General features: G+C 40.6%; 1 protein-coding gene across 4 annotated transcripts in view; it reads right to left on the bottom strand.

The window, feature by feature from the left end:
- Nucleotides 1-20,043: 20,043 nt before the first annotated feature.
- Nucleotides 20,044-27,442, bottom strand: part of ZNF521 (zinc finger protein 521) — a 269,073-nt gene continuing 261,674 nt past the window's right edge. For 3 of the 4 annotated variants that reach the window (XM_006920019.1, XM_015595663.1, XM_015595662.1), the window contains one exon: nt 20,044-20,850. In XM_006920019.1, coding sequence (XP_006920081.1) covers nt 20,821-20,850 — 30 coding nt within the window. In that variant the 3' untranslated portion in view covers nt 20,044-20,820. The remainder of the gene's footprint in view (nt 20,851-27,442) is intronic. The other variant, XR_001517663.1, reaches the window with a different exon arrangement.

Raw genomic sequence — 27,442 nt, 5'->3', positions numbered from 1 at the left:
AGACTCTTGCCTTTAAGTTTTCACAAAGAAACTTCTTGCTTCTAAGGCTACCCTTAAGTCAAAGAAATAAAAGGATTATTCAGTTACTGCAAAGGATTCAGCAACATAGGGGACACTTCCACAGGACTTTTTAATATAATTTATGAATATTTGCTAGCAACATAATTGTCTTTTCTGCTGACATTTTCAAAGCAACACTGTGATTTGTTGGGTCTCTGGAGAGTCCAACTACAAAACTGATAATTATATTAAATATACATAGACAATAAAGAATGTGTTTACATAACTATACCCATAAATATCTGATTGAACAGTCATTGTTCTCAAACCCCTTTTAAGCAGCTCTCTAAGGATTCTAGTTCTAATGACATGATGGTTTAAAAGATGTTGCTCAGTCTTGTTCCATATTTAATTAACTTTCCTTTTTTAAACTTGTGATGGCAGAGACAATAACAAACGGCTCTGAAAAGAGGGACCGCTTTGAAACATGAGCAAGACCTTGTCAGGCTTTGTGCGACACAGACAGGAGGAGACGGGCGTGTGAGTGGCTGGTCTGGGACCTCTGGCCCTCCCCTGGGATTCTATTATGAGGCCGTTCAGGGCTCTCTAATCCCACACACCTTCTCTTGAACAATCTCAACTGTGCAGCCATGCCCTGTGCACGTGCATGTAAGCAGCTGCATCTCTAATGATTTCTTCCTCTGGAAAAGAAGATGAAAGCAAATCAGAAAACCAAGAAGCCATGGGAGGCAGAGGCAAGGAAGTGTGGTGGAAAAAAACAGGGGACTGGGAGGTCTAGATATTTAGATTCTGGCCTTGGCTCTGCTATTGCTATTCGACCTTGGGTAAGTGTATTCGTTTCCTGTGGTTGCTGTAACAAATGACTGACTTAGTGGTTTAAAACATCACAAATTAATTATCTTACAGTTCTGGATGTCGCTAGTCAGACATGAGCTAAAATCAAGGTGTTGGCAAGGCTGGTTCTTTCTGGAGGCTCGAGAGGAGAATCTGTTTCCTTACTCTTTCTAGTCTTTAGAAGCTACTCACATCCCCTGGTTTGTGGCCCCTTCCTTCAACTGCTGAGCCAGCAACGGCTAGTGGAGTCTTTCTCATGCTACCTGACACTGATCCTCTTGCCTTCCTCTTATAAGGACCCTGTGATTAAATTGGACACATCCAATAATTCAGGGTAATTGCTTCATCTCAAGACCTTTAATTTAATGACATCTGCAAAGGCCCTTTTGCCATGTAAATGAATACATTCACGGGTTCCAGAGACTCAGATGTAGACATCTTTGGCAGCCACTGCTCTGCCCACCTAAGAAAGTCAGTTAACATTATCTGTTACTGAGGGAACCTGTATGAACTAGATTTGTTCATGCAATAAATGAAGACCCAAGTGACACAATCAAAAACAAGCTAGACTCAATCCCTGTCCTGGACAGAGCTTTCGGTATTGAGGGAGAGATAAGCATTAACCAGAAAAAGTAAACATAATTTTTTAGCTATGTTAAGGGCTAAAAAGGAAGCATTAAGTATAAGGACAGTGTTTTACAAAGTGATCCGGCCCAGCTGTAGGTAAGGGGGCAGAAGTAGTCAAAGAAGGCTTCCCTGAGGAGGTGGCAGTGAAGCAGAGAAAAAACAACTTATTTGCAGTTATCCAGCAGAGTGTGTGGGACAGTGGGACTGGTGGAGAGAACTCATGAAGATTTCCAGAGGGAAGAGCCAATGCTCATGCTTAGGCCTTGGGGCGTGGAGTAGAAGAATGCCATTTGCCACTCGTTGGGAGAACTGAAAAGAAGTCCTTAGGGCTAAGAGCATAGAGAGTACAAGAGGAGTGTGCTGAGAGAGGCAATGGGAAGGGAAGTTAACACTTAGCAAGTGATCAGGAGCTCCAAGACGTTTACATGTCACTAGTTTTCATAAGCTAGATACTATTATGACCTTCATTTTGTCGATGATGAAACTGAGGGTCAGATAAGCTAAATGATCTCTCCAATGTCACCCATCTGGTGGAGTCAGGACTTGCAGGGGAGTCGGCGCTCATCATTATGTAACTCCACGTCCCGGGCAGCATTGTAAGACCTTGACATTTAACCCTTATGCTAAGAGCAACTGGGAGCCATGGAGCAATTTTAAACACTTTAGGAAGATTACTTTGTTTAATCAATTGCAAGCATCAGGCCAGAGAGGAAGCAATAGCTCTCAGGTAAAACAACATTGGCTCGGTCTAAACAAAAATAGTACAGATGGTGAGAAATTGAGCAACTCAGTAAATGTTGAAGAGGTAAAATTAGATAAGTCTTGCTAATTGACATGGGGTGGAAGAAAGAAGGAGATGCCAAAGATGAGGGAGATCCAGATCATCTGGAAGGTCCATCAATTCTATTCTTTTAATATAAGGAGCTTATACAAAGCTGTGGACCAGAAAATAAACGTCTGCTAAAGCCCTAAAACCATCAAGGCCTTTCATACATCAATAAGAAAATAAGCTATGAGTAAAAAAGGTTTGAATAGATTTCGAGTTCCCAACAAAAATTCAGCAGAATTTCTCCATGGCAATAATCTTGTAAAAGATGAATCCTGCTTGCCATCATTGCTTTGATTCTGTGTTTGTGCTGAACTCTTTCTAATTGTCATCAATTATGATTCATTTACTTTTAGGTGTCTTGCCTGTCATAATATTATCATTTGTAAGTCTTTCCCTTTGCAGTCAGTGAGAATCTGTTGTGACATCTCAATAAAGCAGGATTCAATCAAGGTGTGAATGAATTGTTAATCTTGTTATAAATAGAAGGTACCATATGTCAGTATGTAAGGGATGGCTTCCTCTTTGTTGAAAACAATGTTAGTGAAACAAAACAAAAGAAGTTTCAGAAAGGGCTGGTTCAGCTCACCAAGCTTCCAATTATATTATAGCCAACAATTCTCTGCAGCTGATTCATATTTCTGAGACAGGTATTCACACATATTTATTTAGAATCACGATTTGGAAGAGAAAATTAGTGTCAAATTTGGACAACAGAGTCCCAGGTATATCCATCCCTCCTGATTTTGACCTGTGGCAGTAGCCTTACAACTCTCTATGTCCTCAAGAGGCAAATCCTATGAGCTATTTCATCAAAACATTGTTTCCTCCTTCTTTGTAGCTCTACATGCAATAGAGATTTTTTTAACTGTGGCTAAATTGGCTGAGTTCCAGTCCAAACCACTTCATGAAAAATATACTCTGAATCTTTTTCTACATGCACACTCTCTGAGCTGTGAGGCTCTCCCTGGCCCATTCTATTCTTGATAACGCATCCAAAATGTGATGCTCAAGTCAGTGTGTGTTTTCTGAGGAGAGCCCATGTTTGCTCAGAGGTCCAGCAAACACCAAAAACGGTATAGCTTAACTTAGCAGCTCATAATCTAGAGCTAGTTCCTCTCTGCTCTTCTGGAGCCCTCCTCACCTCCATCCTCTACCTCAACTCCTAAGCCAATAAAATGTGCTCTACCTTGTTCCACTTCTTTAAGGCCTCACTAAGTGACTAGCTTGTTAGTTCAAAATCAAGTTAATGGATCATAACAGTTCTCCTCAGTGCCCAATGGCATTACTACTAAAATCAATGCAGAAGATTGGAAAAAGCTTGGATTTTGGCATCAGCCACTTTTGGGTGCCAGTCCTGATTCTTCTATTCACTCACTGAGTGTCCTGAGAAAGTTAAGTTGTTTAAGATGGCATCATGTGTAAAATAATGATTCATATATCATCAAATTCTATGAGGATTGAAGGAAAAAAAACATATGTTCAGAGACTGGCCTATTGATTGACAATCGGGTGAGGCCAGATGTAGCCCCCTGGAGACCCACTTCAGTCACTGGTCATCACTGATGATCTGGACACCATGATTTTCATTTTCCCCCTCTCTTCATCTCTCTCTCTCTTTTCCTTCTCCCCTTCCTTTATTTTCTCCTTTCTTCCCCAATAATTTATTGAGCTCTTGCTAGGTTCAAAACATTTTCTTTCCTTATTTTTCCCTATTCCCAACACAGGGTACAGAGGGCATTGGTTGCGGCACATAAAATGAGAAAAGTAGGTGGGATGCACCATGCCTGGTAAAGAGCCATTTAGAACAATGACCCTCCTGTCCTGTATCTCCAAAATTCATTGTAAACTTGTTTCACAATAGTCATTAGAGACACAAAGGAAGTGTTGATAAGCTCCATGATTCATTCAAGGACCAAGGTTAATTTTTATTTATTCCCAGGTCATCACAAACAGAGGCAGATGGTGGTGGCATTTCCTTGTTGCCGGGAGCTCAGATATTATCTGGATAGATTTCAACAGGCTTTGTGTCCATTCCCTCTCAGCGCGGGCAGCTTTCCTGGATAGAGCTCCAGCCATCCAAACTGCAGACGGATTTGATTTAACTCCAATAACTTGTGGTCAGCAATTGAGGTCACTTGGGCCTGGCTGGAAGCAAGCCAGCATCGCCAAGGAGAAAACTTGACATCGTTTATCCTTTAGCAGCTCTTCCTTTGGAGGGTTTATTTTTGGTGACCTATTTAGGCAGTAGCTTACTAATCTGTGGCTATCAGTTTATTGAAGTCGCTTTCTCTCATTTTACTAGTATTGGATGACTGGGATGGTTTAAAATCACAGCCTATGGAATCTACTTACAAAACATTATAGGAATGATCTTAAAGGGTTATATCCCTGGTTAATCCAATTCTGTGCCACACACAGAAATAGAATGCATAGTCTCTGCTTTAAGAGCTTATATTCTAGGTGAAGAGGGCAGTCATATCATAATCATGAAAAAATCTGAGACCATAAGATGAGGTATGGCTAGTGTATTTGTGGGTGGTTTGTAAATGCCGATCAAATCTCCTCCCTGCTCCTTTAGGTTCTTAGTAAACTCAGAACATAGAAAGTAGGTAAAGAGTAAAACAGTATCAGCTTTTCTTCTAGCTGGACAGAACTCAATAACCCTTGCAGCAGAACTTCTGATTGTACTGAAACCAGAGCATGGCTTGCATCTAGCTTTCTTCAAGGAGAGTTGGAATGGGATCTAGAGAATTGGGTTGACTAGTGCGGTTCAGGAAGCATGGAAACTACTTTGGGCTCAGGGACAGACAGATCAGGGAGCAGCGAAGGAAGGCCAGATCCAAGCCACTGGATCTGGCTTTCTTCCAGGCTAATGTGGCCCAATGGTTGCCACCTTCTCTCCATCTCACCAAAAACATCACCTTTTTCTGCAGAAAGGAATAAATAACAAGGTGAAGAGAAGGGTCAACTGTTATCATGCCAATATTGCTCCTTCCTGGGGGTATGAAGATTCTTGCTGTGGCAATGGAAAGCCAGAATAAGTATTTGCCTCCTAGTTGTAATTTAATTTCAGAATATAAAACTCGATCTAGAAAGCAGCAAGAAAGACCAAATTTGGAAGTATCGAGACCTGGAACCTGGATATACTCTTTGAGTGGAACATGCTCCTGCAGTCCAGAATTAAATGCAGCTCTGTGTGAGAGCCTAGCCAGGTGGGAATGCGTGGTACCTGCAGAGTTTGGTGGGAGTTCATACAAGCAGGCTGCATGAAGGAGGTCCAGCCTGAGTAACAGGTCTTGTCCAAGCAGCTGGACCAATCCGAGGGACAAAAAGTAGGCAGTATTCAGAGAACCAGGTAGACCAGGAGACCGGGAAGTTGGTGAGTACCAGAGGGGCCTGACACTAAGTCCCAGTGTGGTGCTTGGGCCAAGCCAGGCAAGAGGAACGCAGAAACACAACTGTGGGGAAATTGAAGCCCTATACAGATACCCAAGGTCAAGCTCAGGAAGACGGGGGCAAGAGAAAACTCTATAAAAATCCTGGAGGATCAAATGAGAAACAAACCAGAAGACCAGTTGTCAGCATGAGATTTGAAGGCTTTGCAGCAAGACTGATTGATCTGGTACCGACTACAAATGCTACTGAATTAGAGCTCACGACGTTAGCTTTAGCACAGTGCCTGGCACTTTTGAGGGCTCGGTATATTTAGCTTTTATTATCATCTGATTTTAAAGATAAAATTAGCTGGAGTACCAGGTGAAGTCTTTCTATTTAAAACCTATTTTGAATAATGGACTCTTTACATTTAATTGATCCCAAACGGTGACCAAATCTGGGTGGATCCAGAGCATAGTTCTCATGCCCCAGTTCTAACAACTGGTCTTCCGGTTTGTTTCTCATTTGATCCTCCAGGACTTTTATATGGTTTTCTCTTGCTCCAGTCTTCCTGAGCTTGACTGTGGATCTCTGCGTGGGGCTTCAGTTTGTCCCCCAATAACGAAGATAATCTTTGATTTATCACTTTACAAATTCGGAAGTTTTGGGTATTCCAACTAAGCCCATGTCGGTTTCTTTCTTATGAAGCCAACTTTTAGCCAATATTATATTCTATATCCTCATGACATCCATCAGGAAATCTCTTTCTGGCTCTTATTGGCACCTCCTTGGCCACTATCTCCATTGCCAGGAACTAAACCTGGCTTATTCTAGCCTATGTTTTTTCTTAAAGTAAAAGTACCTTAAAGATAGAAAATATAATTCTGGAATTTATGCCCTGATGTTGGGGGAGGGGGGTGAGAAAGAGACAAACCTTAAAACTCAAATAAATGTTTCCAAGGCAGAGGATGACAGTTCCTATCAAGTTAGCATCACCAATCTTTCTCCTGCTTTCCTGGTATGTTGTAAGGATTAAATCATATGTATAAATGCCTCATGCAATGCCAGAACCCAGTATGTGTTAAAAGTGTTTCATTTATTTTAAGTGTAAAATTTCTAGAACACACCTTGTCACCTCACTACCCCATTTCCACTATTACACACATAAAAAAAATCTGTTCTGCCAACACTACATCTGATGATTAGCTGATCTTCCCAGGAATAACCATTGGAACCTACATGATAGAGTCGTTACGAAGATTAAATGATTTATATATGTCAAGGACTTAGAAAAATGCCTGGCAAGCAGTCAGTGTTGGGTGCTGTTATTAGTGGTAGTTGTCATAGTCATTATTATCATCTTCACAGTATTTCACATCAGATGCCTCTCTCTATTTCTCATCACCCTGAAGAGCAGAGGGCTAGATTTCTGAGATGATATATAAAAAGAGAAAGGGCTGTATTGACAGGAATACATTCTGCCATCCCCCGGTTTCTCCATATCACCCTTGTGTTGTCCAAGACTTCTTTTTGACTACATACCCGCCTACAATCCCCATTACATTAGATCTATGTTCACAGCAATACCTTTTCCTATACCTATATGCCATTTCAGTGTTCAGATGCAATCTTTATAAGAAGTAGAGAGATGAAGACAAAACCTAAGAGGCAGAGAGTTTTATCTTGAGATATCAAGTATTTAAATAATAGCATCCTTCACTGACTACACTGGACTAACTTTGCTAGACTGCATTGAATCTAATTGTTATTTTCACATCTCTACCCAGCAAATGGATGCTCATGAAAATGATCAAATTAGTTAATAGGAAAGTGATGATGCTACATGTTCCTTGAACACCTAAGGGTAATATGAGAGATTTGACCATGCCACACTGTGTGTGAGCAGTCACACTTAGCTATTTAACATGAGCCATGTCTAAGAACTTTGGCTCATGTCTCCTAAGATGTGACGTTCTACTATCTCTATTAATAAGCATGATATTTGGTAGTGCTCCAGGGTTCTAGGGATAGAGCATGTACACAACAGAACAAGGAAAGTTAAATTAAAGTCCAGCTATATGTTCCAAAACCAATCAATGAAAGCATTGTCAGCTATTGTCACACTTTTACAACTATTGAGTCTTTGCTTTACTTTTCCTGCCTCTCCCTTGGTCACCATCCCCCAAGGCAAGCAGATATCCTTCCTAGGAACCAGACAAGGCACAAGTGTGGGTAGGTCATCCTGAGCTTGGGTGTACCTCAGTATGTAATCATTTTTCCTGTTATCTGTTGACCTGAAACAATGTCCCCGGCTTCGCACACTGAATCTATGAGTCTCCATTGATATAACTTGACTGCTCCTCTCCTTCTCCCAGGATCTAGTCTCTCATACCCTGTTTGCCCCCACTCTGATATGCGTGTGATGTTTAGGACTTTGATCTCCTGGAGTTTGTTGTTTGAGAACTCCCCAAAGCTGCTGGCTTGCTGGTCAACTTGTGTATATTCCATGTGGCCAGTCTGTGTCCTCCTGTGGGGAACCCCCTGGGACCTTCTCAAGGACCAATATATGCCACGAGCCTCAACTGAGACAAGGAATTTTCAGGTCTTTGGACATGGTACACAGGCATATCAACTCTTTCTTAGCCATCAGCTGGGTCCACTCTGACCAGAAAGTGGGTGCCACATTTAATCTGTAACAAAATTTGCCTAGCACCTAGTATACACTAGCACTGTGCTGGGTGCTGGCAACAGAATAAGGATAAGACAACCATAGCCCCTGTCCTCTGCAGGGCTTTGGTCCAGCTCACCTATCAAGGGACAGGTTATAACTGCCCCCCAACCCTTATCCACACACTGTTTTGATAACTCTGAAAATGTGACGTGAACTGTGTTCTATGAACAGAAACATTTATTTTTGATAATTTCAACAAAATGACAGAAGTTCATCTTTACTGGTGAGCAGGCTATTTCTTCCATTTGGGCTTTACAATCAGCAGACTTCTACTGATTTTTCCACTGTTCCTTCCCCCATGAAGCCATCACTAAACTCACGTGTAAACACCTCACCCCCTGGACTCTCACAGTACCTTTTCAATACCCCGAAGGAGAAATTCTCATGTGAATTGTCACTGTGTGTGGGTTCTCTGTCTCTTCAACAGTTAGTGAGCTCATTGGATGAAAGATGGTATCTTACTCCATTCTGCAATGCTAGTGTCCTGCATGGCACCTGGTAGAAAGATTGATGGTGAATAAAATTAACAATTGTTCTTTAAACTCTTGGTTATTACCAGGCTAAAGGAACTTTCAGCTATTAAATGGGATCTAAATTTTATTGAGGACCACCTAGGTGGCAGACATTGTGTTGGATGTCTTATATCTGCGTTCCGTATATTCTTCATAACAGCCTTACATGATACGGACGATTTGCTCCATTTTAGAAAAAAAGAAACTAAAGCCCAGAGAGCTTGTTCCATGTCCAAAGTCACACGTTAGTACTGGAACCTAAGACTGCGTGCACCACATTGCCTTCCAGTCATAATTACCTCATGAACTAACCACCCACTTAGCTTCCCTCAGAGCTCACATGGCCCTGAACCTCCCTTCTCATATAAGAAGAGCCCCCCATCCCCCCCACCAAGACTTCCTACCTTGACTACACCCATGGGGGAAAATCCACTTAGGTGCATTGGGAAAAAAACAACCAAGTGAATTATAAAGTGGGACCATTACCTCTACATGCCTATCAATAACTAAAGCATATGGTTGCGTAAACCGAGTTATTCCCTTCGGCTTATTACACTCATTACTTCCTGTCAGTTAGAGTTCACCTGTTTCAATTTACCAGAATGTGTGAACTGCATATTTCATATGTTACTTAGCAGGAAACCACCTGAGTTTTTCTTTCTTCCACTCCCCTGCACACGCCCCCCAAGCCCCCTCCACAGAATGATAGTAGTAGGGCAGTCAAGAGGTCTTATTTGGTCTGATAAGTGATTATTTTTCTCAATGGAATGCCAAATATGATGCTAATTAACGTTTACAGTTATTCTGTATTAGCTAATGCATAAACATGCATCACATAATACATACTTCTTTTTCACATATTCTCCTTGATTTTGAATCATGCCTCCACTTAGCTATGAGACCTTGGGCGAATTGTCTTATCTTTCTGAGCCCCACTCTCCTCATTTGTAACATGAGGATATCATGTTTTCCATGGTTGTTGTGCGAATTCAGGGAGACACATATGTAGTTCAGGTGCAAAAATTGTTATTTTAACACCTAGCACCAAAATTTCTCATAGGGACAGAACTTTGTACAAAAATGCTTTGTTAAGCCTCTTGGGGTAGAGACTCTGAGGGTAAACAAATATCTACAAAAGGCAAAGCAATAAAAATGAGCATCCACCAGCCAATTGTAAGAACTTGTTTTTGCTGATATGCGGGGATGAGAAAGGAGGTTGGAAGGGTGGGGAAGAGAGAAAGCTGGGGAAGATGTGAAGTGGGCCACTCAGTAGGGAAGCAGCCATGAATTTCTCAGGCAGCTGGCTGAGGACACATCAAGAGTTGGGTGTTGAATGTCCATTGGAAGCTGAGCTGCTGCAATACCAGCCACTCTGTCACCCAACTCACACTCTCAGAAACTCTGTTCTTCTCAGGAGTGCTGCTTGGTGTGGGTAATTTCATTTATATGCTTGCCATTTTCTTGTTTTCCAGCTCCTGAATCAGTGTCTGTTTTCACCTTTCACGAGGCAGAAACATGACTCAGCACCTCTTTGAGCTCTACATGAAGAATCCACTTCCCCAGAAGCATTAGTGAGTGATATGCTTTACTGAGGATTTTGTGGAGAAGATAGCAGAGGAGGTTTGCCTTGTCCGATCCTCAACAAGAACTAAACCAAATCAACAAAACAAAACTTAGAAATATGTGTTAGACACTTCTACTCTCTCTAGTCTTCACTGGTGGCCACAAAACTGGGCGTGTAGCCTATTCCGATCCTTTCTTCTCCAATGCAGAGCCCAGTCTTGCTAGCTCTTCCTCAAGAACAATGCAAATTCTTTTTCTTATCTTATAACCAGACATTTAATTATCATTTGTTATATGCACAGACCCTTGGGCACTCATTCTCCAACTTAGTAGCTTATCAAAAGATTTCTTGCTCTATAATGTAGCATTCTCTGTTACATTAAATTTCCCCAACTGTAGAGTGAAAACTAGGAGTGACCTTTGGGTCTTTGGTATAGTGTGGATCAGAGAGACAGCTTCTGTTAAAGTGAGACCCCAGAGTCAGAGGTGGAAATGCGGGCAGGAGAACGTAAAACCCATTCTCTATAACCTTCTTCCCACCCTAGATTCCCTATTTGCAGAAGGGAGAAGAGAAGGAGTAGGGAAAAGGTCAGATTTGAATTTCCACTGGGCAAAGATTAGTCACAGTGATATTCTCTCTATCTCAAGAGGCTAAGAGGTCTGATTTGATATGACAGCAGTACAGCTCCTAGTCCATAGTAGGTGCTCAATGAAAGTATCTCTATTTTCCCCCAATCATGATTAACATTGTCTTTACTCCCTACAACCCTGATCAGAAATTAGGCAAGACAATAAGAAACCAGGACTGACCTGTGGTCAAGCTCATTCTCCAGGGGCATCCAAGCCTTGCCATCCTGCTTGGAATGACATTTGACATATACAGAAAGACTTGGGTACATTTTGTTTCCATAAAAATAACACCCACTCTTTTGTTTTATTTTATTTATGTATTTACTTTTTTGAGCATGATGATTCTCAATGGAATTCTTACAATTCTCTCTGGGAATTTTGAATGCCTACTGTAATTTAGTTAAACAGCTTTTAGGTATCACAGAGAAACTTGTTACTCACGGGAGAAAAATGGATCCCTGCATTCAATACTGGGGACCTCTTAATGTCCATATGGGGCTGCTCGATTCACTCTTTTCCCAAAATGCAGTGAAGGGGCCATCGACACATAAGCTCTCATACCATTTGCTGCTGTTCTGTTTACTGCTTCTTTATTTACATAACTAGAAATTCACATCCTAACATGTTTTGCAAGCTGTCATGACATGAGAAGCTAGTAATCTGCTATATTTTGCTTGCTAACATATTTTTGACATATTTTAGCTTTTGATTATAAGATTGCATCTTTGCCTGCTACCATCTGTCTCAACTCAATGGAACTCTGGCATTTACAAAAACAGTGGGGTGTAGTATTTCTTATATACTTGAGCTCTACCAGAAACATGCTATTTTCAGTCATAACCAATATGTCATGCTTTCACACATGAAATCTAAAATGTTTGATATCTTGCAAGATCTGCCAGGGATAAGGAACATATCTTCACATCTAATTTGGCTGAGATGAGAAATAAATTAATGAGAAGGGAGCAGTACTTAGCTTCTAAACAGAGGTAGCTTTTTATGTGGTTCATATCCTCTCCACTCTGCTTATTCATCCCTTTATAAGCATGATTAAGATCGTCTGTGGAAATACATCTTATTTTGGACTTTGTAACCTCCTGGTGGCCGACATTCTTGAGACATTTTTCAGTGTGGAGTAGTTATCTACCAACATTTGGCAATAAGGCATTTCCTACGTGGTGTCTTTTTCTCATTCCTATTTTGACTCATTAGGGAAAATTACCCCAGGTTTCACCCAAAGGATTAGCTTGGTTCATGTCTCTGCTGACAACACTAGGACTGCGCAACACAGAAAAACGTGACATTGTATTTAAACAACATGTTGGAGGAAAGGCAAAAAAAAAAAAAAAAAAAAGCACAGGCCTAACATGCATTTATTCAACACCAAGCTTAAATGAATTTATTATGCTCCTGGATTGCACCCCATAGGCCAAGAAGCTGTCAACTATTGACATTTTCTTTTCTCTCCATGTTCTGAGTTGAGTGTAAATATATTTGTCAAGGGAATATAAGTGTATGCTTCGTTCAGTATATGCCCGTTTCATCAGAAGGAAAGCTCTTATTATTTGTAATCACAGTCAACATCTTTGTTGCTTTAAGAAAGGAATGGGCTGCAGTTTAGATTTACATATGCATTTGGTACCTTTTCAGATTCTGTTTTGAATACTGTTTTAACCTCCCTATTGCATATACACAGCATTAGCCGTTTTTAGTGCAAAACTCCATTAATGATAGAGAAATGATTTTGGTCAGTCTGGTGTGGACCACAGCATGCCACCGATTGTTCAGAAACAGTTGATTGCAGGATTTGAGAGCTAAACACATCCACGGAAATCATTACTGTAGAAGAGATCAAAGAGGGAGGCATTTTGGACATCCAACTCCAATGCCTTGTGACTACAAATTGAGTCTATACTGACCCGAGTTCCTGTTGCCCTTTCTCACCTGGTTAATGAGGATGATGGCAACTGTTGAAGAAAAAAGGCTGAGACTGACTCTCTGGGTAATTATAATTGGGAGTTTCTGGGGAGCAGGGATCCTGTCTTACCCCCTCATCCTTTGTATTTGGCACAGAGTAGGCAAACAGCATGCGTGTGTTGAACTAAGATGGACTGAGGATTGTAGTCAAGCTAGTAATTCAACAACATGTGCTTAATCGAATGTCTATGAGGTGTTATCACTGAGGGTAGGTGAACAAAACATACAGAGAGCAGATTCACCATCTTTGAAAGTTTTACAATCTAGCTAGGACCACCAAAACTAGTTTTCAAGGAAGCCATTATTGCTAAACTAGGTTGTTAGTGCAATAGGACTTCAGAGAAAGGAGATAATGGTGCAGATTAGAGTGGGATTTATGGAGAAAGAGGACCTTGGTCTGTGATCAGAAGATCGAGTAGGATTGAGGTAAGTGGAGAGGAAGAAGGTAGACTGTGCGAAGAGTGGGAATAGATAGAAGTGAACAATTTTTAAAAAGAAAGAATGAACTAGATGTGCAAAGTAGAGTGATTTGGCTTGACTGACATAGGTTGAAGCTGTATGGGGTATAAGACTGGTGGGTAGTTGGGCAAGGTTAAAACACCTGAAAGTCAAAGAAATATTCATATTTTTATAGAAGATAATATAGACTATTATTCCAGGTTCTCACAAGCAGGAGACATAGCAAAAGTGGTGGGGTTTTGTTTTGTTTTGTTTTAGAAAAATTGTAAAGGTGTGCTTTGAGGGATTCAGAAGGGTAAGAGGAGCAATGGGGAAAAAGCAGCGATTCTAGAATCGACATAAAAAGAGCCTGGATTAAATAATAATAATACTTAAAGCAGTAAGTTTCCCACATAGGGCATCTGATATGTTTTGGGTATTCGTAAGCATTGGTAATAATATTGGTAAACATCCTACAATAATTTGTAAGTATACTCACCCTCGAATGATGGAAAAAGAAGTTTCAGAAAAACAAAACAGGTTTGTCGAGGCTACACAGCTAGTAAGTTGCAGAAAAGGATCCAAACTCCATTTAAACTGTGCCCTTTTCACTACATTACTCTGGGAGTCACTGGTACTTATTGAATGGGGAAATGATATGAAATAGTGTTTTATAAAGATTAACATGGTGGCCATATACAAGAAGGCTTAGAGAGAGGAGAGACCAAAGGAAAGTAGAAAAAAAGGGTCTCCCTAGAGTCCTGTCATTGGAAATAGAAAGGAAAGAATAAACATAAGAAATATTGCCAAGCATGAACATGGGGTCTGATGACTGATGGTCTAAATTATTGAAAGGTAGGGGAGATGAGAGGACGGGGGGAAAATGCCCAGAAAGATTAGGGGGTGAGAAGGCCACTGGTGATCCTGGAAACACATATTTAGTAAAAGGATATTGATGCAAGCCAGCCTGCAGGTGAGGAAGGAGTGAGTCGACGGAAAGGAAATGGAGAACATGGGAGCAGACCACAGATTTGAGAAATTTGGAAAAAAAAACAAAAGAAATAAAATAGTCTTGTGAGGAGGTTTTAGGGTCGAGAAAAAAATTTTTTTTGAAGACGGGAAACCCGTGCACACTTTTGAAGATGGTATGCGAATGGAAGGTATTAAAGGAGCTAGAGAAAGAGGGGCCTCTGCACATGGAAAGGGTCAGAGGGGGCAGGCGGGGGTGGGTTAGAATTGTTGGACAGCCCAATGCAACTTTCCACGATGAGAAAGTCCCATATGTGTGCTGTTCCATATGATAGCCACTAGCCCCATGTGGCAACTGAACACTCAAAATGTTCCTAGTGAGACTGATGAACCAGGTTTTTTATTTTGCTTAATTTGAATTGATTTAAATCTAAATAGCCATATATTTAAATAGCTAGTGGCTACCATAGTGGACAGTGCATGACCCTTAGAGAAACAAAGGTTTTGTCTTCTGTAAAAGGGAACTAGACTCTTATTCTGACTCTGGAAAGGAGAGCAGAGAGGGAGACAAACCGGGGGTGCTTTATATGCAGGGTAGACAAAATGACTTTGACCCTGACAGGTGATCTGAATTTTCATTGGTTATACTTTGGTGACAACTACATTATTAGATCGGTAGATTAGGAGAGCCCTCTTGAGTTATGAGGCACTTGAATTTCGCATCTCCATGTAGATGTCGTGGCCTCCATTCTAGTCAGCATTGACCGGATGAATTAATGAATTGCCAAATCTCATATGTCACTACGAAAACTTATTCGCATTCCATTTGCAGCTCTTGATCAAGATGTTCCTTCTTCACGTGACAGGGAGATAGAGAGGTTGGTGTCTGAACGATGACAAAGCCCGTCTCTGATTTCCTAGTGCCCATTGTACTTCCACATCTGGTAGTCACTTTGGATTTGGTATTTTAAAGCCAAAGGAGGTGATTTCCCTCAGAATGATTTCACTTAGACATAAAAGTTTTCTTGAAGAACTTGCCACCCAGAGAAAGAGGTGTATGTCCTGGCCTGTATTCTGCTGGTAAACAAAGAGATTACCCCAAATAAACATCTATCGTTGCCCTGAAATGGCATCACGCATCATCATTTCACTGGTGTGCCTTCTGCTAGATCGTGGTGTGTGTTGTTTGGGCTGTTTTTCATAGCCTCCACAGCTGGGAATTCAAGATGCTATACTTAGGCAGAAGTCCATGAAGGAATTAATTGATATGAGCCAGAAGTTGATTGCCATTTAAGTACTCAGCCTCCATCATTGCCAAGTTTCCCTCTTTGCAGAAAGAACTGGGCTTGTCTGAAAACTGGCTCATTCAGGCTGTGAGCACAAGATGGAATTCAACCTTTAATATGCTGCAACACCTGCTTAGAAATAAAGGGGCTCTGTGATTTTGCCCCCAAGGAGTTGACAGCTGACTTCATTACAGAAGAATCTGGCGGAGATGGTTGTGGCTACTCTTCAGGCTCCAGAGGCACTCGCCTAGGAGCGCACTGGCAACCAGACCTGAGATGTGGGACTTGGCCAGAAACCCAGGCTGGGCCGCTTTACCTTAAATCATTCTTCTTCCTTGAACTCTAGGAGTTTTCAGTACCTTTGGTAGAGCTCCCTCCGCACAACTGTGATAAGAGGCTCTGGCCTATGGAAATTAAGTGGCGAAGCATTTGCAGGTGTTCTCTAATGGGATCTGGATTTTCCAACTTCCTTTCTTAAGGGTTCTGCAGTGTCGCACCCCAAGGCACCAAAGCAGGGCTGCCGCGCTCTATAGAGTGGAACTTGAAGATTCATCAATGCCCTTGTCCAAGCTCTGGAAAAGACCCAGCCCTGCTCCAAGGAGCCTCATCCAGCCTGCACGGGACCCCTAGAGGCCGTCTCCGGTGCTTTGACCTTATGATTGCGCAGGGATTATGGTTACTACGCTCACCACCTTTCAAAGCAGAAAGTCGACCCTATCACCCATTTGCATGATTTCCAAAGCATGTTAACCTGGCCTCCATTAGTGACAACAGAACTAGCATATCTGACTTGCAACAGAGATTATTGACTTTCTACTATTTGTTAACCTTCATCTTTAAAAAAAATCCATCTGAATCTAAATGTCTAGGAACTGGGGTGAGCTTATAGAGAACACATCCATTTGATAGATCACGACTTAGCCTGAAGCAACAGAAATATGAAGGCCATGGAGTGCCTTCAAAACTGCCTACGAGGCTTATTTAAAACAAAGCACAACACAAACATATACAAAAATTATATAATTATTTTTAAAAATATTTAAAATAGTCTGGAATGAGAGTAATTATAAAAAAACAATCGATGCCAGAGGTCAAAACTGGAAATCCAAAAGTCAGACCTGGCCTGAAAGTCTATCTCATATGGCCCACACAGTGGGAGGGCAGCAGAGTTTGAACAAAAAATGGAGTAGATTGCCAACACTGAGAGATTGGCACAAGGCATATAACCACCCGGATCGTGGGCTTCTCCTGAGACACTGAGCAATCTGCTTCTACTGGCTGCTTTCCCTCTAGGCAACAGTTGAGGCCGGTGATGGAGACTTTGCTCTTTGGGATGCCAGGGTCCCCACTGGGCCAGGTTTCTCACTCACTGAGTTTGTAATCCTGGACCAGGTGTCACGGTGATGAGGTTCTGCACCATGTTTCCCTTTTCCTGCTTCTGTCCAAACTTGCTATTGGTTCTTATGCTAGAGTTAAAATAAACATTAAATGCCTAGTTGTATCAAAGGAAGAGTCTGGTGGCTCTATTGCTTACCTACTTCTTGGATGCTATTTTTCAAATTTCTAGTCTTGAGTCCAGTACACTCACCTGTGAATGTTACTGGCCCAGTGGTTCTCAAACAAGGCTACACTCACCTGGGGCACTTTTGGTGCCCAGTTTGCACTCTAGACCAATTAAGTCTGAACCTCTCAGGATGGGATTCAGGCAATGAGTTTTTAAAGTTCTCCAGGTGATTCCAATGTAAAAAGGTCCTTGAAAAATCACAGAAAACTTCATATTAGAACTGTTTCTCGACCTTGGAACTACTGGCATTTGGGGCCTGATAATTCTGTTCTGGGGACCAGTCACATGTATCGTGGGATGTTTAGCAGCTCTCTGGCCTCTACCCATGTATAGCATGAGATAAGAACCACTGACTTAGATCATAAAATTATGGTCAGGAATAATGGTCATTGTATTGGCCACCTGCCTTTGAGAATTTTTTTGAAATTAAGTGCTCGGGAAAAAAAATCTCTCTTAAGGAAGTGATATATTCCTTCCTCTCGCTCTCTCTTTTTTAAACTTTACTACCAAGAAACTCGAAGTCAATGCTAAAAACACATTCGAACCAAAATTAAAGCACTAAACAACTACTTAAGCATATTTTCTCCTCTCTACATAATGCTGATTTTCCTATTAATGTTTTGTTAATCTTAAAGTTGCCTTATATTCTTAGGGAATAAATAATAAAGTTGCCTTACAGTCTTATAGAATAAATATAAAGAAGGTAACAAGCAAAAGACGAGAACGACAGTTCCATGCCTGTTCAGTATTTATGACCCAAAGAACGGTCAGTTATAAGGATGGACCACATCAGCCAGCCATATGGAGCAAATAAGGGTCAATCCCTTTGGCTTAAGCTCTCAGATGAGGCTGCTGTGTGTGTGAAGGAGCCCAACGGCCAGCAGCAACATGGCAGTCTCCAGGAGAATGCTAAGCACAAGCCTCCGTGGCTTCCTGAGAATTCCAACTCCTGGTGTCCACTAGGCGTCTGGGAGATCTCTGAGAGGTGATGCTCTTCTAGGCAACTTGGGAATCCATCCCTGGATACCACCATCACCTGCTTTCCGTGAAACGAAGGGCTGCTTACTTTTAGTGAAATAGAACATGCTCATTAATAACCAGAAGTTTTAAACCTTTTTAAAAAATCATTATTAAGTGTGGTTATTTCATTTTAAATGCAAAATCCTTGAATAGATCAGAGATCTTAATTTTTTAAATATATTGCTGAGTATTTTAATTATGAATGTACTTGCATATTCTCGGCATACTTCATTATTCATGTAGCCAGTGAAAAAGCTTTTTAATTAAATAGCATGCTGGCAATCCATTGTGAAATGTATACATGTAGGTTCCCCAGCATTAAAAAACTAAATACACGCACACATGGAATATTCTGGCAAACGTGCATACTTTAATCACTACGAAGAACTTGTTTCTGAATAATTCTAAAATTTGACCAAACTCTTTTCATTGGTAACAAATGAAATAGTATAATTTGCCAGCACTTTGCATGGTTATTTATAATTAATGCACCCAGCTAACTGGGAAATGGGATGAGCTGTGGTTCTCAGTGAGGCCCCCACACAAGGAGCACAGCATCACCATGGAACTACCTAGCACTGGGAAATTGGGAGTCCCACCCCAGGCAGACAGAATCACAATTCTGGGGATTGGGTCCAGCACTCTGTGATGAAGCAAGCCGTCTAGGTGATCCTGATGCAGGCTAAAGTTTGAGAACCATGGGGTGAGAATTGTGCTTTGTGTTGCTGGTAATCTGGGTTTCATTCACGGGTCCCCTGGCGACAGGTGGCCACAATGAAGTGGATGCGTTCATGCTTTAGTTCCCCATCAAAAAAGTGATGCAAGGATTCTTGCTTGTTTACAATTTAAAGATCTGCTTGAGACCCTTGGAATGTCAAAGAGGTCAAGAGTCAGTGAGTGAAATACTTCAAGTGTAATATATTTGGAAGTTGTGCATTAGTATCAGATGTATACTTACCAATTTTGACTAAACATGTAAATCAGGACTCAATTTACACCTTGCTTTTCTCTTCTTTCAAAAAAAAAAAAAAACAACTTTGAAATTAGAGCTCCTACACATTCACCATTTTGTGGCAGGCAATGGTGTCAGCAATCAGCGACACCCACACCTGTGTGAGGGCTCATGCCCAAGCTGCCTTACCTCCCCTGGCTGGGGAACTGAGGCTGGGGGGTGGAATGATCTGGAGAAGACCACACTGGGAGTCGGCAACAGAGCTAGAACTAACAGTCACCGGCTCTCTGCTCTGTGCTTTGTCTTCTGAATGAACAAAGCTGCTTCTTAAGTACACATAAGCCAAACTGCCTCTCAAATTGCAGCCATCTACTTTGAGTTCAGATTTGCACAGCATGACACGAATTGGGCTGCAAATTATGCAGAAAACAGCCATCACATCCATCTGTGATGTCAGAATCCTCCAGTACAATGTGACCTGGTAGTATCTGAGAGAGGAGAAGTGTATTGGGTCTGATTCCTTCCCTATGCAGTATGATGAATATCCTCCCAGCTGCATTTGGCCCAGTGTGAAAAGGTTAAATGTGATTGAGGTTGTGCCTGTGATATACTCAAGAGCAGATTTCATTTCCAAGGGTGCAGGCAATTAGTTGTTGTTGTTGTTGTTTTTAATGGTAGAGTAGCTAGGAAAAGAAAACACACACATACACTCATACCTAATGGTAAACTGAATTTATTTCCTCTTGGAAAACAATTCCAGTAATCTCCAGGTTCAGACCGCAGAGTAAACATTAATAACAGTAACATACAGGTTAGTTCAACTGATTCAAGAATTTGGCTGTGTGAAATCATTTAGGAAAACCTTGAACACTCAAAGCTTCAAATGTATCCAGGAAAAAAAAAATCTTTGACAGTCTACATAACAACTATTGCATATATAGTGATGCTACCTGTCACATTGCAAGGCTTACAAATATATATACGGGCCTTATCCAGCTGTGGGGCTCTGTTCTGTGAGAACATCTCTTCATTGGTTGCAAGAATCTTCAGCAATAAAAAATAGTCTTGGATTTAACTGTTGATATACCAAAAGAGAAATTTTAGGCTTAAGGGTAAATAAAAGGAAGTCCAAAATAGTCTCATGTGTAACAGTTGTTTTAATCTGTCTTCCTTGAAAATACTTTCTCTTAAGCCACTTTGCTCACATTTTTTAAAATCTTGCCTGAATAGGGCCCAAGTCCACTTGTCTTTATAAGACCATTTTAGTATCAGACGACATAATACATGTGCAACACTTTATATACAAAGAGTCTATCCGGTGCTCAAAAGTTCAAACACATGAACATCCAATAGTTTTGATAATACAAGTTTTATGGTACAATACAATGTTTCTGAATAATATACATTAACAATGAGAGTTTCCGTGCAAAGAGTAAAACATGTTCCCTTTTTGTGCCACAAAAGTAATTCTCCTTGAGAGACTGTACTTGCACTAACTGCTGTGTTGGGTCATCGTATGATTCTGTAACAAAAAAGAAAGGGGAAAAAACACTTTAGTGATTATATTTTCATCATACCAAGTATCTATAAACTCTGATTGATTTATAAGGCCGTGAACAATTTATTTCTGCACCGTGATAAATAGATGCTCATGCGGGCGTTGACTCCTCACTGTTCTCCAGTGAGTACCAGGGATGGGGAGAGGCAAGGCTAAGGGCCCGCATTAGGTGAGATGACTTGCCATACCTTTCCTGTCCTCTGCCTCTGCCATACCTTCCCAGAATTCCCTTCACCTTCCTCATCTCTTTATGACCTGCTTTCAAAGACCAGGGTAGCACTATTTTAACAGTTTTCTTTATCTGCGCATAATTTCCATTGATTACAAATGTTTTTGTTCTAATCACTCGTAGATGATAAACACCTTGATAGCAGAGGCTCTATCTTTCCCTGAATATGGACTTTAAAGGTAAAAGCTGCCTGGCCAAAAAGTGACAGAGGTGGCAGGTAGCTTCTAGCTCCTCTCCTGGGGGTAGGCTTGGAGTTGTGTCATGACCTGGCTCAGGAGTGGATCACGGTATTTGGCAACCCCTGCCCCCGCCCCCCATGCCCAGCTGATGCAGCCTTTGTTGTATTTTGGTAGGTTCCTCTCCATCCACATAGCAGGTCCCCTTTCTGAGCGAACAACCTCTTTCCAAACTGTGAGAGGCCAACTGGAATACCTGGGCCTGTGGCCTGTAGGGGATGCTCTCAGGCATTCATTGAGAGCACACGTGAGGATCTGGCCTGATTTCTACCATCTCTCCTCTGCACTTGCCCTGAGCCATGTTCTCTCACTTTACTTTGTAAACCACCCGCTGCATCCTTCTGATTAGAACCTTGAGGCCTAGCTCAAAATACTACCACGTTCATGCTCATCCCATCAAAAATGGATTTCTCTCTCCTCTGATTTCCTACTGTCCTTTATACTGCTTATATAATACACTCTTAGGTCTTGACTTCTGGCCATTTGCAGGTCTGGCTCTCTCCCTATGCCATTAAATCTGGTGTTCATTCATTTATTCTTTCTTTCGCAAACATCTGTTGAACACTTGTATCACCACTTGGCATAGGCTACAGCATCACAGTGTTCAGAAAATAGGATCTGGCTAAATAAAAGACTGACTAGCAAGGCAAGGGCTACTGAAGGGGAAATGATGGTCCCTGTCTTCATGCCTTCAAAGTGCTTACGGTCTAAAGAAAACAGTCATGTGGGCACATCATGGTAAAATAATAGAGTTATATTAGAAACGAACACAGAAATGACATGCTACACCTGACCTTGCCTGCCCTTTGGGGAAGGGTTTGCAGTGGAGGTAACATGTGACATTTCAGTTGTGGAAATGTGAGAAGGCGTCTGGGATGCAGGGAGGGCACTCCAGGTCAAGAGATTCACATGGGTAAAGGCAATGAAACAAGACTATGCAAGGTGTTGTTGCGGACCTGCAACTCGCTCAGACTGGCTGGAGCCTTCTAGAGTGTCTAGAATCGAGAGTACTGATGAGAAAGGAAGATGGTGGGTGGTTTGGGGCCAAATTGTGAAGCGCCTCTGTACCTTGGTAAGCAGTTCCGACTTTGTCTTAGAGGTGAAGAGGACCTATGGGAGTTTTTAAAGCAGAGGGCCTTGCCTTAGAGAACTTCGTTATCTTTTTATCCCCAAGAATAACTAGCAAAATGCCTGCTTCATGAACGTGCTGATGACAGAGGTGTGGCTGTTGACATTTGCCCAATTGTGGCTGAGGGCACAGTGAGGGAGATGGGAGACTTGTGAAGAGAATCTGGTTTTCTGTTCTTTATTTCAAATTCAGTCCATTTTTGAAGATTCACAACAAATAATAATGAGGAGGAACATTATTCCTCTCTCTCTTATTTAAAATATAGCTATTGTAATTAAGTGAAAGGAAGATTTTTTTCTTTTTAGTAGTAGTCATACTTTCAAAGTGCATACAGGAACAGACTTTTTACGTCAACTCTTTTTCTCTGTATTGATTTTAAATACTTCTAAAAATTATTTTTCACTAATATGTAGACAAAAAAGTAATTAGAATACTGACGGGACTAAAAGGCTTTCCTATTTCCTTAAAAATCAAAACAATTATAATCAGAGAGGTTATAAGCAATACAAACGTTCAACTACTCAAAATATACTGTGTAAGGTTTCTTATATCTTTTGCTATCTCAAAGAATCAAGTCTGATCTTATAAAAAGGATGTTTTTATTTTTAAAAGAGAATTTAAAAATAAATATAAGTTATGATAATAATTACATAAATGATAGGACACTGACAGCAGACAGGAAACTTTTTGTTTTATAGCATAATCAAAGTAAAAAACAATAATCAGTTTGATAACATTATTTGTAAATGTTTAAAGTGCTTACAATAGACATTCTACATTCGATAGGATTCTAGAGGTTAATAAAAGAAGATACATTGCAAAATCTCCAGTGTTTTTCTACGTGCTTATATCAAGATACTGCAAAACAAAAACCTAACACAAATTGCCCATAATAGTTGGCAATAGTTGTGTCTCGGATGCTTTCATCCTAAACCAAAGCCATATAAGTCTCTTCAGAGCTGCAAAGAAATGAACAAATACATATGAATCACTTATTGCAACAGATTGAAGTTGCTACACTGTAGGAGTTATGCTTTGCATATTAAAAGAGAAGAATTTAAATCATTTGAGAGAAGGACAAGAGTATGGTCTGTGAAATTCAAGCTTATACAGAAATAAAGAGCCCCAGTATAAATAACATCTAAATGGGAAATCTGGCATGAAAAATGGCAAAGGCTGAAAATTTCCTTGGTGTGGAGATGCCTGCGCACCCTTGAGATCACTTATATGTTGTCGTCTTTTTTCTTTTTCCTTTTTGTTCCAGCTCAACTGAGGACAAGGACCCCTTTCTTGGTGTCCACCATTGGCAGGGACTCCCAAGGTGGGAAGGGGGATATTCCCAGACATCTTGGGAAAGGAACATATTTGTATTGAAAGAAAAAAAGAAATCCTGTCCTCAAGTGCTTGCTTTTACATCCTTGGAAGGATCCCCGGGATGCGTCCATTCCCCTCCCCCACGCGGTATTGATGTCTGAGTTGCCTAGGCTATCAGGTTGGCTTTTCAAGGCTGGAGAGATCAGATACAAAGTGTCAGTCTCTAGACTTCACTGAAGATCCTCTGAGAAGAGAAACAAGAAGTTGCTTCATAGAAGCCCTCTGTATTTTGTGTTTTAAAAATCACAGACATCATTTCTTTAGAAAGGGAGACGAGAAGCAAGAGGGAAAGACGAACAGCAGACCAGATGAGCACTAAGCACAAAGAAAGGGTAGGCTCTGCGCACTGTTCTCTCCTGCCCTGGCTCCCGGCCATGCCACAGAGCTGGTCCGCGTCACTGCGGCACACACATGGACGCGCAGAGAGGAGAAAACGCTGCCAGGCCATCAGCAAGCAGCCTTCCCCCTGAACGCTTTCTGCTCTTTCGGTCCAGAGGAAACCACTACGCTAGAACAAAGCAGTGGGTAATCTCACCAATTTTACACAGCAATTCACAGTCCCCAAAGTACTTTAACGCAATGACAGGTTATGAGAAAAAATATCTGTTCCAATGAAGGGAAAATGTTTTACATAATCGAGGAGAACATCGGCGCAACATCGATGGGGGTGGGGAGTGATGACAGAAAAGGAAGTACGAAGAGAAGAAAACTTCTGTAATCCCACAGAGAGCCATATTCTACTCTGCAAAAAGCCATCTCTTGGAGACCCCATGTCTAAGTAACTGAAAATTGCAAACCATTAATCCCAGCTATGAACAGTTGTTTTACACGAGAGGGGTTTGTGTTAAAAAGAAGAAGAAGAAAAAAAAAAAAGTCAAATCCACAACACACCTTAAAGCTTAAAAGATCTATCTAGGTATGATACCTTAATAACTAGGTTTCAAAAAAACACTCTCTTTACTGTAAAGGGCCCCATTTGAAAGGAGTGTGTTCTTTTTTTCTCTTTAAATGTAAAATTAAACTTAGAAAGCTAAAAAACAGATGAGGACCTTACAAATTCCTTTCTAGCACTATGTATATTTCTTTTTTTTAAAAAAAATGTATTTCTTTTAAAATATGAGATGCCTTTCATTTTACAAGACTGGAATTCTCATTTTGGGCTTGGCACTCTAACAAATGATTAATTCAGCCTCCTCTTTTCTAAGAGCTGACCACATTTACTGGTCAAACCATTTAATCCTATTTAAAATGCAATCCAAGCAAAATATTCTTTAAATAAAAATAAAAACCCATGATCCACTGAAACTGTTCACCTTGGCCAGCCTATCGCATTTTCCTGTGATCCCGATGTAAATTCGAATATTTGCTCCCAGAACAATGATGAAGTTAAGCTTCAGAGGAAAGCCTGGGGGAATCTACCTTCCCAGAATGGAAAAATTAAGTCCCCACTCCGAAAATTTGTGCCACAGATTGTCCAATCTTTTGGCAGAGGCCTCGTCTGGTCTGTGTTTTGTAACCTTCTGTCAGCATCGGCAAAATGTTAAGTAGCAATGGTAATAAAAAAAAAACAAAAAAACAAAAAAACTGCATTTGAATGGAAGTTTTGTGAGATCTGTTGATTCAAAGACGTTAATCATTTTTACCAGGACGCATCTATTTATAGCCCTTTGTCTCAAACAAATTCTGACAAGCTTTTAAAACTAAGAAAAAGAGCCAGCAGGCTATTTTAAAAAGGAATGAAAAAAAAAAAAAAATAATAAGCTTTCCACTAATTCACCATGCCATTAGAATCTTGAATTTGAACGGCAGTTGTATTCAATTTAAATGAGATGTTTTCCAACCAGATGAAATAGTAGCCCTGCAAACGTGGCCCTGCAACAATGCAAGGCGGGAAGAAATAAAGAAATATAAGGATTAAATGTGGCTGTTGCTTTCAACAGATGGTGACAGCACCACGGCGGCATGTTGTTTTTTCCTTTAGTTGAACACAAACATTCATAATCAATCATCACTGATTAACTAATTATATTACTCTTCCTTTTATCACTAGGGTTGGACCTTTATCTCTAAACACTAGAGATAATCTGTATGCTCTTATTTTTCTGGAAGCAGATTCCAGTACACATACAGCCATGCAGTTACAGGCTGCGAACAGAATTCTACATTACGGTCCACCTTTAATCACTCCTGCTTTTTTTATTTTTTTATTTTATTTTCTTTTTAAACAAAAGCAATTGGTTTCCAACAGGCTGGATAATAAGTCTTTTGACCTGCATTCTTCTTTGACCCATTAAGGTCACCCCTGTGCTCGGGCACATAGCTGACTTAGGAAATGCCTGCAAGTCCTACATTTCATCTCCTGCCCACTCAAAATAAAGCTTTCTTTAAATGTGTCTGTACGGGTCCCTGAAGGCCAAAGAGACATCCCTGTAGTGGGCAATGGAGGGACAGAAGCTTCTGCCTTTATTAATGAATGCAGACCATTATGAGTCTGGCTGGCTCCTTCCCTGTTCCCAGAAGCATATACTGTACGTGACTTAAAATGCTAGAATATTGACACAAAGCGAGCCAGGCACCCCTAAGGAAAATTACTCCTTGGATATAATGTAGGCTCGTAACAGCTATTAGAGTACAAAATAAAACCCTCCGGGATCAAACTGACATATACCGCATTCTACCTAGTCCTCAAACATTAGAAGAATTTCTTTGTGAAGGCATTCTCAAGGACAGCATTAAACTGACTTTTGTAGCAATCTGCAACAGCATTTTGGCTTAGAGCTTTTAGTACTAAATCTCTGGTTTGAATCAATATAAGTACTATATCTTCTACATTAATCAATACATCTGGTTCAATACATGTTCTATTAAATTATACTTTCTAATCAAGATTTTTACATTTACCCTCTCTTTCATTTCCAACTTCTTTTGCTAGTAAAATAGTTTTAAAAGTATATACAGATAATGATGACAGGATACTGGGTTATTTCCCCAATACGTTAGAGAAAAACCTGTCACAACGCAAAGGGCAGCCTTTAAACATCTTAATAAGGTTAACGGGATGTGAATGCAATAAATTAACATTTTCAAAGTCCACACAATTACGAAAGTACTCATAGTTTTCAACTAATTAAAAGTGAATAGCTGCAGCTGTGGAAGCACCATTAGAAATGTTCTAAAAATTATACTGAAGACCCAAATCATCCCAAAGTACCAATTAGATTGTATTTCGCCACCCCGAAGTTTCCATTTCCCACAAACTATATACTTTCTGGCAGGAGAAATTTGGGGTAATTGTGTTTTCCTGGACCTTAGCTGGTAAACATGAAGGACATATACATGGGTATGTGCATTTTTGTGAGATATGTTATATTTCATTGAATATTCTTTAAAAGGCAAAGATACAAGATTTCCCAAAGTGTTATGAGAATCTAAGAAACATATTCATATAATGGATTTTCATAGCCAGGGAAGTTGACTCATAATTTGTACTTTGGTCGAATTGACTAAAATGAGGTTCTACTCTTTTATTTTGACATAACAATGGCATTTCTGAAACTCTGTCATGATATGTTTTTGCCCCCCTCTTTG

This window comes from Pteropus alecto, unplaced genomic scaffold, assembly GCF_000325575.1.
Source record: "Pteropus alecto unplaced genomic scaffold, ASM32557v1 scaffold146, whole genome shotgun sequence".
NCBI classification, from domain to species: domain Eukaryota; kingdom Metazoa; phylum Chordata; class Mammalia; order Chiroptera; family Pteropodidae; genus Pteropus; species Pteropus alecto.
The sequence above is the reverse complement of the archived record's forward strand: the minus strand, read 5'-3'. Positions and strand labels throughout refer to the sequence as shown.